The 15,778-nt window shown below is 50.1% G+C and overlaps 1 protein-coding gene across 1 annotated transcript in view; it reads left to right on the top strand.

Annotated features, from left to right (window-relative positions):
* Nucleotides 1–8,778, top strand: part of eipr1 (EARP complex and GARP complex interacting protein 1) — a 47,865-nt gene extending 39,087 nt beyond the window's left edge. Inside the window, exons 7-9 of the mRNA XM_087833046.1 lie at nt 1,627–1,794; nt 5,921–6,088; nt 8,353–8,778. Of these exons, the coding sequence (XP_087689172.1) occupies nt 1,627–1,794; nt 5,921–6,088; nt 8,353–8,527 (511 nt within the window). The 3' untranslated portion in view covers nt 8,528–8,778. The remainder of the gene's footprint in view (nt 1–1,626; nt 1,795–5,920; nt 6,089–8,352) is intronic.
* Nucleotides 8,779–15,778: the final 7,000 nt, after the last annotated feature.

Consider the following 15,778-nt stretch of genomic DNA (forward strand, 5'->3'; position numbering starts at 1 on the left):
TCAGCGGGGCGACGAGCTAGCTGGCTAGCTGCTGTTGGCATCCAGCTGCGCCACGACACAGAGGCTTTCCACGCACACGAACAAAGCCGAGCCGTGCCGGGCCGAGCCAGCCTGCAGGAAACCTGCAGTTTCTGCAACACTGCTTTGCATTTGTGGCGTCGCTACATCCAGATAATTACCACTTCCCTCACGCAGGTTTCCATCTACTCGTGCATAATTTGCACGCTCAGGTGTCACTTAGTGGAAATGTGGACACAACCGGCAAAAAGTGATGAAAACAAAGGAAAAATCACAGAACAGAAGCTCAGAGAAACAAAGACAAAACAGGAAGTGACCACAGGCTGATCCCTCTGACCGGGTCTGGGTTGGAGGCGGAAACAAAAGGAGCCGTGCGATGGCTGCTCGCCAGTAGCCTGCACGCCGAGTGTGATTGTCTGCTCCAACTATCACCTCCGACTCGGAGCAAACCAAAGCAAGCAGCAGGTAAAATGTGGAGCCTTCATTTGTCTCATTAAGTCGTCGTTTTGAATTCTGCAGCCTGTCAGAAAGAACGGAGCCGGCACTAAAGACCAAACACTGACATCATTCCTGGACTAAACTTACGAGTTTGGACAAATGCAGCATGTTACTGAGTGATAACCATGTAACAGCGGTCTCTCTGTGAGTCGGCCCGTCAGGAAACTGTTGATCTAACGAGTCGTCTTCCTGGACGTGAAGGTTGGGGGTTCGATGTCCTGCTTCCTGGGTCACGTGGAGCAGAAAAGCACAATGATGCCTCCGCCTCCCCACTTCAGATGAGCTTCTTTGAGTCCACTGCCACTGTGGAGGCGGTCCTGATGGATCAGCTGACCTCAGGCCCCGCCCACATCAGCTTGTGGCTCAGCTCATACCTGCCTGTGCAGGCGAGTAACGAATCACGTACAGTTCAGAGTTTAAGCTGCTTTAGTCTCTGCAAGCTGCTTTGGAACCCACCCTGACCTGTTCCACTTGTTGTATTTTTCAGTGAAGAAGCTTTAACAGCAGCTCCAGGCTTTTGTTGGGCGCCGTCTTTTTAATAACATTGTAAATGCATTCATTCTCAGGGTGGAGTAAAAAGCTCAGCCTCCACCCGTGAGCTCTGGGAGCTCTGGGAGCACTGGTTCTTCCCTGGTGATGCTCCACTAATGAGAATCTTTAAGAGCGCGGCGTTTGCTGTCATTGTGCTCACGCTGCGCCCCGGCTGACCGAGCCGAACGATGGCAGCGGTAACCACAGAGGAGTCGCTGCTCTGAGGTCAGAGGAGGACGGGTGTGAGAGCGAGACGGTTTTTCTTTTAAAGGTGTGTTTGAGGGAGATAAAAGGAGGTGGAGGCGCTGTTAGCAGGAAGTCGAGGCTGTGCCGTTGTGAGGCTCGCCTTTGTAATTTACCACCGCCGGTGTCGGACGCTTTATTGAGGCTGGCCTCGCAGAGAGGCTTTGATTTACCCGGGAAGCCTCGGCGAAGCTTCCTCTCCCTCATATCTGCTCTTGTTGTTACGCCTCCTCTTCCTCGCATTCGTTGCTTCCTCTCTCTCTCATCCTGCTCGTTTCTGCTCTTGTGCATTTGCCTTCATGCCTCTAACCTCTCTCTCTCTCCCTCTCTCTCCAGTCAGATCTACTGTATCGAGAACGCCCACGGTCAGCTGGTGCGCGACCTGGACTTTAACCCAAACCGCCAGTACTACCTGGCCAGCTGTGGGGACGACTGCAAGGTCAAGTTCTGGGACGTCCGCAGCGTGCAGGAGCCCGTGAAGACGCTGGAGGAGCACTCGCACTGGTGGGTGGATGCAGAGAGGTCAGGGTGGGTGTCCCACACCTGAACCGTGCCCGTGTGTGGGTGGAGCTCCAGCTGGAGCCCGTGAAGTGAAGTGTTGCAGGTTTTTCTTTATTTTGGGCTCAAATCTGAAAGTTATTGTAGTTTTCTTTAAATGCAGCCATGCGACCTTTAACCTTCATGCAGCCCGACGTGGCTGCAGCTCAGGAGGCTCCACCCCCTGCTGCTCCAGTCTGCCACAGAGCTGTAACAGCCTTTATGTTCACAGTGTCAGGAGGACAGATGTGCAGCTGTAAGTGTTTAGCAGATTTGCAGTCGTCACACCTGCAGCAGGTCTCAGGTGAACATTTCAGGGCTAAAAATTCATTTCAGCTTTTTTAAAAACAGTCAGATTCACAGCGAGGCCGAGAATAACCTGCAGCAGTTTAATATCTGCAGGAAGCAGCGCTGGTGCCTCCTGTTTGATCCCAAAGTGCATTCTGGGTAAACTTTCAGGGCTCTCCTCGGCCTGTGGCAGAGGCTCAGAAGGCGATGGAGCAGGTGAAGCGTGTCTGTAACCTGCAGGATCATCTGCATGGCCTCATTAAATATAACAGCTGATTCTGAGGGCGATGTTTTCCACCCGCCTCCAGAACGAGCGGCGAGACGTGCTGACCTGCGCTCAGGATGTGGTGTCGCCGCGTTAATGCCACGTTTGGCCTTCGCTTCATTATCTTTAGACGAGCTTTAATGAAGCTCAGCAGAAAAACCAGAGTCGGAGGTGACCGATGAGGGCGGGGCAGCACGTGACACAGGTGGGAACAGACAAGGACAGGAAGTGGAAGGCAAAGAACGTCAAAATAAAACAGAGACGGGAAGCAAACACGAGCTGTAATATTTGAGCCGCTCTGACAGGAAGCAGTGATTCTTTCATTAAAGCTTCCTGTGTGCACGTGTGCAAACCTGTAGCGCCGCAGCACACCTGAGCCGCAGCGAGGAGAAACCTGCCGCTCATTGGTTCCTGCTTTTATTAACACCTTCATCTCCCAGCTAATGAAACGGCCCGACCGCTCCCGCCGCAGGAAAAGTTCGTCATGCCCTCGTTACTAATTAAACACGCCGCCACTCGCTTTGTCACCGAGGACCGGAGCGCAGCGCCGCCCGGCCTGCTCGGGGTCGTCCGCTCTGTGTCTGTGTGTGTCTGTGTGTGTGTGTGTGTCTGTGTGTGTGTGTGTGTGTGTGTGTGTGTGTGTGTGTGTGTGTGTGTCTGTGTGTGTGTGTGTGTGTGTGTGTGTGTGTGTGTGTGTCTGTCTGTGTGTGTGTGTGAGCTGAATAGATGATCAGTGTGTCTGAGAGCCAAACTGGGCTACTGCTGCACCACACCAACCCTCACCTGACACACACACACACACACACACACACACACACACACACACACACACACACAGACACACACTCAAGAGCAGCCGTTATCTCCAAACCAAAGTAGAGTTGGCAAACATATCCATGGCTGCAGATGGGATCTCTTGTGATACGAGATATAGGTGTGTGTGTGTGTGTGTGTCTGTGTGTGTCTGTGTGTGTGTGTGTCTGTGTGTGTGTGTGTGTGTGTGTCTGTGTGTGTGTGACCATCTAATCTGTCTTTCTGGACATGTTTTCTTTTTATCTCTGTGTGTGGTTTCTGTATGTTCACGCATCTTTTGTGTAGTGCATGTGTGTGTCTGTGTGAGTGTGTGTGTGTGTCTGTGTGAGTGTGTGTGTGTGTGCTCGTTTTTCGGAGCGCAGCCAGGATATGGCCTCAGGGCTGCTGGGGGTATTAGGGACTATTTTTTAGCAGGGAAGCGGATTAGGGGCGCGCGGGGAGCGGCGTGGCCGTGGCTGATTTTCTGTCAACAGCCGCGGTTATCCCTCAATCCTCCCTGTGAGGGAACTGGGACTCTGAGCTGCACCCCGGGCTCGCGGAGAGAGCGGGGCGGGAGTCGGAGTCACCAATCAGAGAGAGCGAGGGGAAAGGTGGGGAGGAGAGAAAGAAAGCATCATTTATGATATCATCAGCTCGTGAGAAGCTCAGGCGTCGGCTGCGAGGAACAGAATCCACATTGCTGGCACGTGAACGCTCGCAGAAACCGTGGAGCCGCCGCGTTTACCGCATGATGGGTGTGGGCGCGAGTGCGTGAACGAGATGGATGCAGGAGCTTCTCGTGTGGTCTCCTCACGCACGATCGGTCCGGCGTTTGGCTCTCACACGCGGCGCTCTTACAAATACAGGCACAGAGCCCGTCTCTACAAAAACACAGGGATGGGAGGGGCTAATGTAAGACGTTCACCAGTGATTGGTCCTCAGGTTTTGTCACCATCATGTCCTTCCCACTAAGGCGAGCTCAGTTACTGCTGAGCCGCTCCTCTAAAGCCCGACATGGTGCCGAGGTCAGACTCAGGGTATCGTCACTGATGTCTTGAATCGATTCGATTAAATTTGATTCAATTTGATTTGAATCTGGGAAATTTCGACATTCAGAAATATTATAATTCAGATCAGAACATTTACATATTTTTGTATCTATAAAAAGGAAGCTGACACTCGCGAGACTTTATCAAAGGTGTGAGCGTCACAGCAGAGGCCTTTGTGTCAAAGTAGCTGAAGATAAAACACAAACACATGAAGGTTTTCCTGGTCTGGATTTTATAAAAATATTCTGCAGTAGATCAAAAACGAAAGAAAACCATTAATCAACACATGAACATCACCTCTGAAGTTACAGCGGTTTTATTAGAGACACAGCTGAGCGTTTTGCATAATTTTAAAAAGTTTAAATTTGTTCAGTATTGAACGGCAGAAATTAGGTTTTCTTTTCAGAAGTATGTAAACGGGGAAAAAACAGCGGCTGACAGCCTGTAAACAACGGTAGACTTGTGCATAACAAGCAAGCGAATAATGCAGAAAACAGTACAGAGAGAGAGAGCTGTGCATCGTAGTTGAAGAAAAAACAGTAAAAGTCAGAGTGAATTCATGACGATGTTTATGTGAAGCTAGTTTGGATCTTCTTTTGCTGCTGGTTTGATCAGTTTTATTTTTATTGTTTGCAGAGAGATCAAACTAACAGCTTCAGAATCAGCGCAAAAAGGGCGTGAACACAAAGCGCGACCCGCCGAAACATCAGAATCAGCGAGCCGTCGGCTTTCAGCCCGACCGTGTCCGTGCCGTCGGTGAGAAAGTCACATCTCACTGATTCTGATGCGTCGGCGCTTTGTGTTTACGTCTTTGTGCAGAATGTTCCTGCTCTCAGTTACTGTCTTAGCTGTTTGGTGGTTGTTGAAATTTTGAGGTTTAACCTGAGATTCTGGTGTTTCGGGCAAAATAAATTTATATTAAAAAATCGATTCAGGATTTTAATGAATCGATTTCACGTTATCCAAGCCAGAATTGATTTTAATCGATGAATCGATTATTAAAACCCACCCTAGTCAGACTCAGGTGTGTGAGTGAAACCACACCGCTGTGAGAGAGGATAATATAAGATAAGGAGGAGTCACTTCATCAGTGCGTCGCAGTTTATCGACTCTTTGGGCTTAAAGTCAAATAAATGCGTCAGATTATAGAAAAAACGATGTTATATATAAAACTGTTGAAGAAGACGATGAAAAGCAGTTTGCATCCATGCAGAACGTGCTTTAGCAATAACACAGATATGTTACAGAACATGGATCTATATGTTACAGTGGACACGTATGTTATGAATATACAATAACTGCAAGTGTAAGCGGAGGCGGAGCCTCTGATGTCATCATCACTGATGAGGTCACAGCTCAGGGAGGTGGCCATGTTTTCATATTTGGTCTGCGGTGTCTGAAAGATGGATGTGGGTCTGGGGGTGTGGCTTGTTAAAGCTGCATCATGAGCGAGTCGGCTGCAGGGCGTGTAGCTGTGAGCCGCCTCCCTCAGAGCCTCGTCACCGTGGAGACGTGCAGGCGGCTGTGATCAGGTGATCGCCTGTGTCTTACCTGTGCTGTAGGGGAGGGGCCTGAGGCGGGTGGTTCTGGGAGACCCTGTTTGGAAGCGCAGCGAGGTCGTAAAAAGCACCACTCTTAATCTAACCAGCGCCTCGGTGTGTGTGTGTGTGTGTGTGTGTGCATGTGGGTGTGGCCTCAGGGTTTGGAGCGTCCGCTACAACCACAGCCACGACCAGCTGGTGTTGACGGCGAGCAGCGACAGCCGCCTCATCCTCTCCAACATGGTGTCCATCTCCTCGGAGCCGTTTGGACACCTGGTGGATGACGAGGAGCTCAGCGAGGGGGAGGAGCTTCACCAGGAGGACAAGTAAGAGAGAACACAGCCTTTGACTTCAGACAGGTCACATGACTTTGATGGAACGCTGCAAAACCTTGGGTTAGGGGTCAGAGGTTATCCGTTGTAGGCTTAAAGCTCGCCGTACCTGCGGCTGCGTCTGAGTGACTGTGAGTAACCTAACGCAGCCGTCAGGAGCACGCCACGCTTCCCGCCGCCCTCAGGGTCCGTTTGGTTTTGGACGGCCTTCTTATTAACACGCTATTATTTCCTCACGTGACCTCTGCTGGTGTGAGAGGAGGGAGGGTGGACACCTGTGCAAACAGCCATCAGCTGCAGGTGATCTGTGCGTGTGTGGGCGGGGTTTAAAGGTGTTTGATTTCCTTCTCCACGCCCCCTTTAAACATGATCAGGTGCAACTTTATTATTCTGGATTCACATCTTTGAGTTTGAGGCCCTCGTGACCTCTGACCTCTGTGCCGATGCTGCGATGTTATTTTTCACATGAGCTCTGTGTGAAGGCACGCTGTCAGGAGGCCATCAGCAGCCTGATGAGGCGAGCGCGGCGTATCCTGAGCGCGTTATTCGCTCAGATGAAAGCTGACGGGCTTTCGCTCTCGGGCTCTGCGGCGCTCTCGGGCTCTGCGGCGCTCGCGGTGATGAAAGTGGAAACATTAAAAATGCGTTGCTGTCAAACACTTCAGGAGTGTTTCTCCGTGGCGTTTAGAGCTGGTTCCCACACAGCAGGGAGATCGTCTGTAATGGTTCCAGACCTGCCGCCGTCCTCCATCCATTACGCTCCCAGTCCCCCTCTCAGCCGCCGCTCTCATCGTCAATGACGACTCTCATCCACAATTATCAGCTCTCCTTCCTAATCACCAGCACTCAGCTCCAGTTTGAACCCTCCCACTGCAGCCGCTGACCCTCTCGTCTGTGCGCTGCGTGTCCACTCCACAGTTCCTGGACGCCGGCGTTCCTCCCGTGGGTTTGTGGGTATTTTTTTCAGACTGTGCGTTTTGTTTCAGTCTGTTCAGTCTCACTGTCAGACCTGACAGTGTGTGCAGGAATTAGACTCGGCCATAAAGATAATAGTAATGACAGAGGCTCGATTGTGGGCGGGGCTTGGGGAGCTTCGGTCACACTAGACCAAAAAGAGGACGGCGACGGACAGCTGTGACTGCTACGTTTATCGCCGTGGCGATCCGTCTGCTGCAGCGTTTAGCTCACAGCCTGACTGAAAACATGACCACAGGCCACAAAGACCCTGACGAGCGTGCACGTGGAGGCTGCAGAGGCGTGCCTGGTGACATCATCAGCGTACCTGCTGCTCACCTGAAGCAGTCAAATGTCACGGCGGTGTCCATCCGATGACACGAGACCTAAACCCGCCGTCCGTTAGACTAACTGGCGCCGGGCTGAGCATTTATCAGACGCGCTGACGTAAAGCGCCTCGTCCCCGTTCCTCCTCCTGATGGATCCGTACGAGCGACGAGCTGAGGAGTGATTTTATTTCGGGGACAGCCCGGAGCGAGCCGCTCGAGCCGGCGTGAAACGGTTAACGTGAAATATGTGTGTCAGGATTTCCCCTCAGGAGCGCTGACAGCGGCGGGTTCGGGAGGAAGTGGGGACGGTCTGATTTAGCGTCGCTCTGTGCGGCGGCAGGAAGAGAGCGCTGCTTTACAGCTCAGCCACCATCATCTCAGGTCGAAACAGGAAGTGACCTCACAGACACTCAGCAGCTCATCTTTTTTTAAGTCGGGAGAATCTCCAAACGTCTGCGCTCACGACCATAAAGTCGCGTTGAGTGTATTTTATTATATTTAGATACAAACAGGCGTTCGTACCATGAACGAGTCGATACCAGAATTAAACACGCAGGCGATGGAGAGTCTGACACGCTCACGTCACACGGCGACCTGAGTGAACGACGCCGGGATGGCGATTCCTCCAATTCTGAATAAGTTTAAGGTTCCCTGAAGGTTTGAGTCGATGAAACCGGGAACGCTGAGGTTCACAGCAGAACGGTCGCAGGTCAAAGGTGCCTCGCTCTGACTGATGACGGCAGATTTGCTCCTCCAGCGCTCAGAGCAGCGGCTCTGTCTCGTGGTGCTGATGCTGACCTCATGATGCTTGTTTCTATGGATACTGCCCATCATTGTGTTGGAAACATTATCTAAGTCAACCTTTCAGTGAAAATAAGACTCGTATTTCACAGCTCACCTGTGTGTGTGTGTGTGTGTGTGTGTGTGTGTGTGTGTGTGTGTGTGTGTGTGTGTGTGTGTGTGTGTGTGACGCAGGGGTAAGGAGCCGCTGAAAGACAGCGTGGTGTCCACCTACGAGGAGCACGAGGACAGCGTGTACGCGGCGGAGTGGTCGTCGGCCGACCCGTGGCTCTTCGCTTCGCTCAGTTATGACGGACGGCTCGTCATCAACAGAGTCCCGCGCGCCCTCAAATACCGCATCCTGCTCTGAGCGGGGTCGTGCTGCCTGTGTGTGTGTGTGTGTGTGTCTGTGTGTGTGTGTCTGTGTGTGTGTGTGTGTCTCTGTGTGTGTGTGTGTGTGTGTGTGTGTGTGTGTCTCTGTGTGTGTGTGTGTGTGTGTGTGTGTGTGTGTGTGTGTGTGTGTGTGTGTGTGTGTGTGTGTCTCTGTGTGTGACAGGCTGTGTTGATGCTGACCACTGTAAAAACATTTGTGTTGCTTGGAAGTAAAAACTGGCCGATGGATGAAGTTTGTGTTTGTGTGCTTCTTTAATGTTGGCTGTGACGTCAGTGGGCGGAGTCACAGCTACGCAGGGCTACAGATCCAAACACGGCTGAGACGGCGCCGTCTTTTCTTCGTGACAACAAATCTTTAACAAAAGTGTTGTTTAGTTCTTGTCATAATTTAGCATGTAAGCTAGTTTTAGTCCAAACTCGACTCAGTTTAATAAAAGCTGTAAAAGTTCACCTGCAATCTTTTTACGTCCACCAGGGGGCGAAACTATGGTTGCAGAAAGGTTTCTGACGCTGAAGAAGAAACGCCCCTCGGAGTCTTTGGGCTCAGTCGCTGATTTCATCGCTGACTGACAAACTCACGTCGCAGGTTTTGGTCCTTATAAGCGTCAGAAAGGAGGAACGTGCTGATTGGCTAACAACGAGCCAATGAGGGTCCCACAGTCAGAAACACCTCTCGCTCACCAAGATGGCGATTACAAAACACACCACACGTCTTAACAATGCGACGTCATTAAGCAGTGATGTCACTGTGGCTACCTCCATCTTTTATATACAGTCTGTGATTCTGGCCCATCAGCGCACCAGCATCAAAACAGGAAATATTTCCACTTCCTCTAACTTCGCTCGCCCACGCCGTAGTCCCCCCCTCTCTGTGGATTCGTACAGTGCGTGTCGAGGCCGATCGATGGCGGCGACAGTTGGGGGCAGACGGCTCTGACGGGCCTTTTAATTGCAGCTCGACTCCAACCATCACAGCTCCACACACAGTGAAGGCGGAGCCGTGCACTTCATTAGGTATGCCAGTCAGCGCCAGCAGAGCTGCGGCTGAATACTCAACGTATGCATCTGTCTAATCACCGAGGCTGCTCACACACGCACTCGGAGGCCTCGTTGCCCCGCAGTCAATTATTAAGAAGAGGGATCAGGGTGGAGATGCAGAGGGACGGCGAGCGTCGCCTGCTCCTTCCTGTCGCGTGCAGACGTGTGAGGGCGAGTGTGACACGGTATGAAATTATGAATGCAGCTTTCTGACCCATCAGTCAATCCGCCTGCTAATAACCGCTGAGTGTTTGCATGCCAATCGATGACAGCACCTTTTTAGTATGCCTGCGACAAATTACATTAGCTGTGATGCATCGACGGTCGATGTGGAGATCTGGATGCGTGCTGACAGCGTGAAGAACCTGCATCATATTCCGCTGCTATTTACAGCCTGCAGCGTTTTCCCGGCCAAGAACGCGTGATGTCAGCTGGTGGGTGAAGCAGGAATCTGTCGTTACCCTCCAACATCAAACCCCTCACGAGCTTCTCACGCTTAATCCTCTTCTTCAGTTTCTGTTTCCAGAATCAAACTCTGAGCCTCCGCCGAGTCAAACGCCACCCAGAGTCTGTGGCTGCTCTGCCAGCATCAAGATGCAGCTCCACCTGGTCTTCTGACTGAGGAGCCGTCAGATTCTCACGATGTGATCATAGTATGACATCACCAACAAAGAGCGATTCTCCACACCGCCTGCAGAAGACACCGAGCCACGTGGACACAGGCCGTCCCCGGATCCTTTGCTTCATGTAAGAACAAAAGACCGCCACCCACGACCTGAAACCACGCTTGTTCCCCGAGAGTGGGAAGTCTTTCAAACTGGAAGGGTGATGTCACGGTCAGCTCAGCCAATAGTTGCAGACGATGCAAAGAGAGGACACAAGGAGAACACGGAAGCTCGTTCCAGGAGGCGGATCCTGGTGATCCACAGACGCTGATTCAGGGCGCTTAGAGGCTTTTTTCCCAGAGGGGGAAGTTGATGGTGACATTTAGATATTTACTTTTACTTCCTGTGTGTCGTCCACCATGATTAGCGTCAGCTGTTTGTTTCCTGTTACATCAGTGCGTCACAGCCTCAACTCCTCGCCGTGCTCTTTGTTTCCCGCCTGCGAGCGTTTCTGCCTTGTCGGCCTCCTGCAGCTGTGACGTCTTATTTCTTGGTTATTTAACTGTGCGGTGTGCACATCCACACGCCACACGATCAAACTGCAACTCCACCGCCTCCCCGAGTGACCTCTGTGTGACCTCTGTGTCTGTTCAGTCTGTCCATCTGTGGATCCTGAGATTCTCATGATGGATGCAGCATGTGTGATGATGTCATGATGATGTCATGACATCATGGACCAGCAGCTGTGTTCACTTATTGGTGTGAAGCTGATGTCTCCCATCCTGAAGCTGCTCCTCGACACGAATGGAGTGCTGCAGGTCACGTGACCGAGGCGCTGTACGCGGCGGCCACCTGGGCCTCCTCGGGTCGCGACCCTTTTGACCCTGATGCGACGTGACAGCATTGCTGTGGCTGCCGGGAGCCTCACGCGTGCTGGTGCAGACGAGCAGGAGGCGTTTTCTCCGCACGTATGACAGAAGTGTGTTTTTGAAGCTTCTGCAATGAAACCGAGGAGGAAACCGCCACAGAGACGTGATGACTGCACGTCTCTGTTCCTCCTGCAAACACCACGTCTGCTGCGTGTGTCATGTGTTACACAGGAAGTGCTCCTGAAACTCAAGCGTTTGCCTTGAATGGAGGTAATTGTACCTGAGGGTCACCCGGGCGTCGTCCTCCGAGGGTGGAGGCGGAATTAGATTGGGCTGCTGTGGAAATGAAATTTTAAAAAATGGGATTTCATTTAATTATTTATTCATGTCAGCAGTGCGATGTGGAGCCACCTGGGGTGTTTGTGTGTGTTACGAGCGCGAGCGCGAGCGCGGCTTTCAGGTGATTATTACCTCTGAGAGTTCGACTCATTTGCATGGAAGAGAATTTATGTGACCCCTCGAAATGAAAATTATGCACAAACACGGCGCTCTCTGCAGGAAGACAGAGCGGCGAGAGCGGGAGAGACTTCAGAGGTCTGAGGAAGGCGCCCGCGGGAGCGGACAAACGTACGTTCACCATTATTTATGTGCGCAGAAGAAGAAGGAGAGGCCACGCGTGGTCCTCCGGGGCTTCACGGCGAGCTCACTGATGCTCGTGCAGATCCCGCTTTTACGTTTGTGTAAAAAAGCGCGTCGCTGTGAATCCTGAGCCGCACGCTGCAAAGCAACGCGAAGGGGGGGATGATCATTTTTCAGGATGGTCCCCCCGCCCCCGAAACCCAGAGATGAGCCTTTGGACGACTGAAAGTAAACAAAGGGTTTGAAATGTGCGGATTTTCTGTACAGGGGGAAGAAATCTGTTAGACGCTAACCTCCTCGCACCCAGCTGCTGGAGCTCTTTGTTGGTGCTCTCAGGCTCTTAGCGCCACTGAAACGCGGTGCCATCACTTTTGATGTTAGCTCAGAGCGTGCGAGGATAGCTACTTAACACTGACAACCACCCTGTAGTCGGGGAAAAGCTCCTGTGTGTGCCGTAAGCTACTTATTTACCATCCTATCGCTTCCGCAGGAGATAAAGTGCTTTAGAACTGAGACTATTAAGCCATCAAAATTACAGGAGGAGTCTGTATTTAGGAAGGACGCCCTCACAGCCCACTGTGGCCCACTGTGGGTTTCCCAGCACTTTAAAACTGTGTGGACCTTTTGTTGGGACACGTATCAGCGCCTGAAGCTGTTCCTCCCGTCTCTGTGACTCTTCTCTCCTCCAGCCCGCTGTCAGGAGCGCCTCGGCCCGGCTCGTAGCCTCGGCGCTCGTCATTGTTCGGCTTTGTCTGGCTGACCGACCCTCCTTTCTTCCGGGGTGAAAGGGACCACAATGGATGATGAGCTATAGCGCTGCGGCGTGCGCCCGCCTCCCTTCTCCCACCTTGCTGTTCTTCAATTATCGAACAGGCACACAGAGTAGATCCAGGGTTATTTATGGGCCTCGCTACCACGACGCACATGTAATTACCTCTCAAACGGCGTAATTGCGCTCATTTCTCATGTCCAGCGCCGACACTCGCCCCCCTGTGTCCTCGTGGTGTCTCCATGGAGATTGAGAGGCGGTTGCTGTTGAAGGACATCACGGGTCATAGGTTGAATGTTGGATTATTTGATGGTGGGTTGGAGAAGCTGCTTGTTCGTTACAATAAAACGATACGTACGTCTGTGCAGGCAGAGGTCTGTGAACCGTTGAAATCACCAAGTTTGGTTTGTTTCTTCTTTTTTCTGGTTTTAATCTTTAAAGTGAAGTTTGTGATCTGCGGTCCGCCGATCGAAACACGTCCACGCCACGAGCAGCTCTGCAGGTTTCTGCAGCTGTGGTTCACGCCCATACGCAGGTTCTCTGTTACTTCAAACACATTTAACACGACTTCACACTCACACAAAATCACTCATTAACAGAAACCATTGTTAATGTCACTGAACATAAAGTAGGATTACTTTTTGTCAGATATCAAGTCAAAGGAGCCATAAGACGCCGTCTTACCTGTGGAGCATTATGAGTCCATTATGTCTGCTGTGATTCGTCTCATCGTGCACAGGTCAGTTTTTCTAACCTTGCTTTAAACTTATTAATAATGTTGATTAAATAAATGAACCTATTGAGCCTAATGTTCAATAGTACGGTTAAATATATTTTAATCCATATCCAGACATTTATCCGGGCTTTGTCATTGATTCAATTATTTACTACAAATAAAAAGTGTGTTTGTAGAAACTGTGTGATCGAGGCTGCTAAATGAATGCACACTGTTTTGACACAAAATAATACCATACAACCTTTACACGTTCATATGCTTTATAAAAATATGTTTCAGCTGGCACCGAAGGGTTTCACAAATATTTTAAGGACTGGCAAGTTTTATGACTTCTCATTACCTGAGCCGGTCACGGCAGATAGCAGAGACAGGAGGATTTAATCTTTTGTATTTCACTGGGCAAGCGCTGCCTGCCTTGCTTGCCCTGACAGAACGCCAACTTCCTCACAGATGTCACGCCGTCTGGTATTATTTAAACATTAGATCAGGGGTCCCCAACCCCAGGCCCCGAGGGCCGGTGTCCTGCAGGTTTTAGATCTCACCCTGGGTCAACACACCTGAGTCACATGATTAGCTCATTACCTCTGGAGAACTGAAGACATGTTGAGGAGGTCATTTATCAATTTAAATCGGCTGTGATGGATCAAGGACACATCTAAATCCTGATAAATAATACTCAACATCACTAAAACATTTATCCTGGCTGGAGATAAGAAAGTATACTATTTTCTTAGTGATGATGTCAGTGGTGTTTCACTGTTAATCATGGTGCAAAAACGATAAATCTCAGAATTCAACATTGATTCACTTAAACGCGACTATCAGGTTTAATTTGTTGGATTCCTGTTGATCATCACTTTTTGTGTTATTTCAATCATAATTGAGTGTAATAGTGAATTTTCATCCATGTTCAGTGAAACTTTAATGAATTTTCAGTTAGAGAAATTAGATTCAGTTAGTTTTTAATTCATGTCTATTTTTAGATTTCACTGGGCATGCTCTGCTGCCGTGCTTGCCCGAGGGAACCCCACTAACATGTAAAAACATACTTGGTGAACCTTAGTTTGCTTCATTGCTAAAAGATACTGTGTCCACAGGCTTTTGTCCCTTTTATCTTATCACATGCCAGAAAAATAACTGTTAACAAACCCAAATTCTTCATATAGCATGAATTAATTATTTTTGTTTTCACCTTGAACCAGCTAGAAACGCACGCAACATCCTCCCTGTGCTTCCCTTTGTGACCTCAGCTTTTGGATGTGAGGCTGATTGACTAATGATTGAAGCGACTGCTGAGTTCGTCACTGGCATCCCGGCAATACAGAGTGACAGTTTGTATGTGTTTGATCAATGGTGCGTAGCTCGGGGACAGAGCGAGAGCAGGGGCTACGGCAACTCTCAAACCTCGTTGTCAATCAAACGGCCCTCGAACGGCACCCCATGAAATCCATTAAAACCAATTTAGCCCGAGCTGCACAGCTCAGAGCTCCATGAACGCTCAGCCCATGGCGAATTAATGATGGATTTTCAAAACTTTGGTGGTTTGAGCTGATTGCTGAGTATTATTTCCACGACCTGGTGTGTCATTCATTATTATGTGTTGAAAAGCGCTCTCAGTGAGGGATCACTCAACATCAAGTCCGTACAGGCTGGTCTGATTCTAAAAACGGTGTTTTTTGTTCCATTTCGCTCTTACCAAATAATTCTGCTGTTGTCGAGTGAGGGGATGGGCTGATTGATGGACCGACTTCCTTCCCCCCCGGTAACATTCTTCTGACTCAGAAACTATTTCTATAAAGTGCTGCTGCTTCGGGACTGTAACTTATTTACCTGTCCAACAGGTAAAACTTTCACCTCACTTAGAGCTCAGTCTATTGATCGTTAAAGCTTTGACAGGTACAAAAATATGGATTTGATCTGAAATGTTAGGCCTCTCAGGAAGTCGAAAATCAGAAAATCCGACAAATGTACAAAACTTAGGCGAACACAAAAGGACAAATGTCACAGGTGACTCTTTGGAAGTGTAATCGTTTCTATCTTGATAGAAACAGCAGGATTATATACAAACATGTTCCTGTTATTGTTGTTCCTGCTTCCTGTTCCACTGAGCACAATGTTCGTGCTGCCGATGGTTTCAAACACTCACTGAATCACAGTTTTTCTACTCATGGATCTGTATGACGTCCCAGAGAGGGGATATCTCCCAGAAGCCCCACCCATTATGAAGGCCGGGCAATCAGAACGTTGGCTTCAAGGAGGGAGGAGCTTGTTTCAGACGAAGCATGAACTGAGGCCCAGAATCAGATAAAGAAGGATTATTATGAGCTGTGAGTCGTACAAAGCTGCTCTGTTCCATCAATGACAAATTATGGTAAATGGCCTGTATTTATATAGCACTTTACACATCCAGTCATCCACACATTCACACTCTGGTGATGGCAGCTACATTGTAGCCACAGCCACCCTGGGGCGCACTGACAGAGGCGAGGCTGCCGGACACTGGCGCCACCGGCCCCTCTGACCACCACCAGTAGGCAACGGGTGACGTGTCTTGCCCAAGGACACAACGACA

This window comes from Neolamprologus brichardi, chromosome 19 (assembly GCF_056152115.1).
Source record: "Neolamprologus brichardi isolate AB-2024 chromosome 19, ASM5615211v1, whole genome shotgun sequence".
Taxonomy (NCBI): Eukaryota; Metazoa; Chordata; class Actinopteri; order Cichliformes; family Cichlidae; genus Neolamprologus; species Neolamprologus brichardi.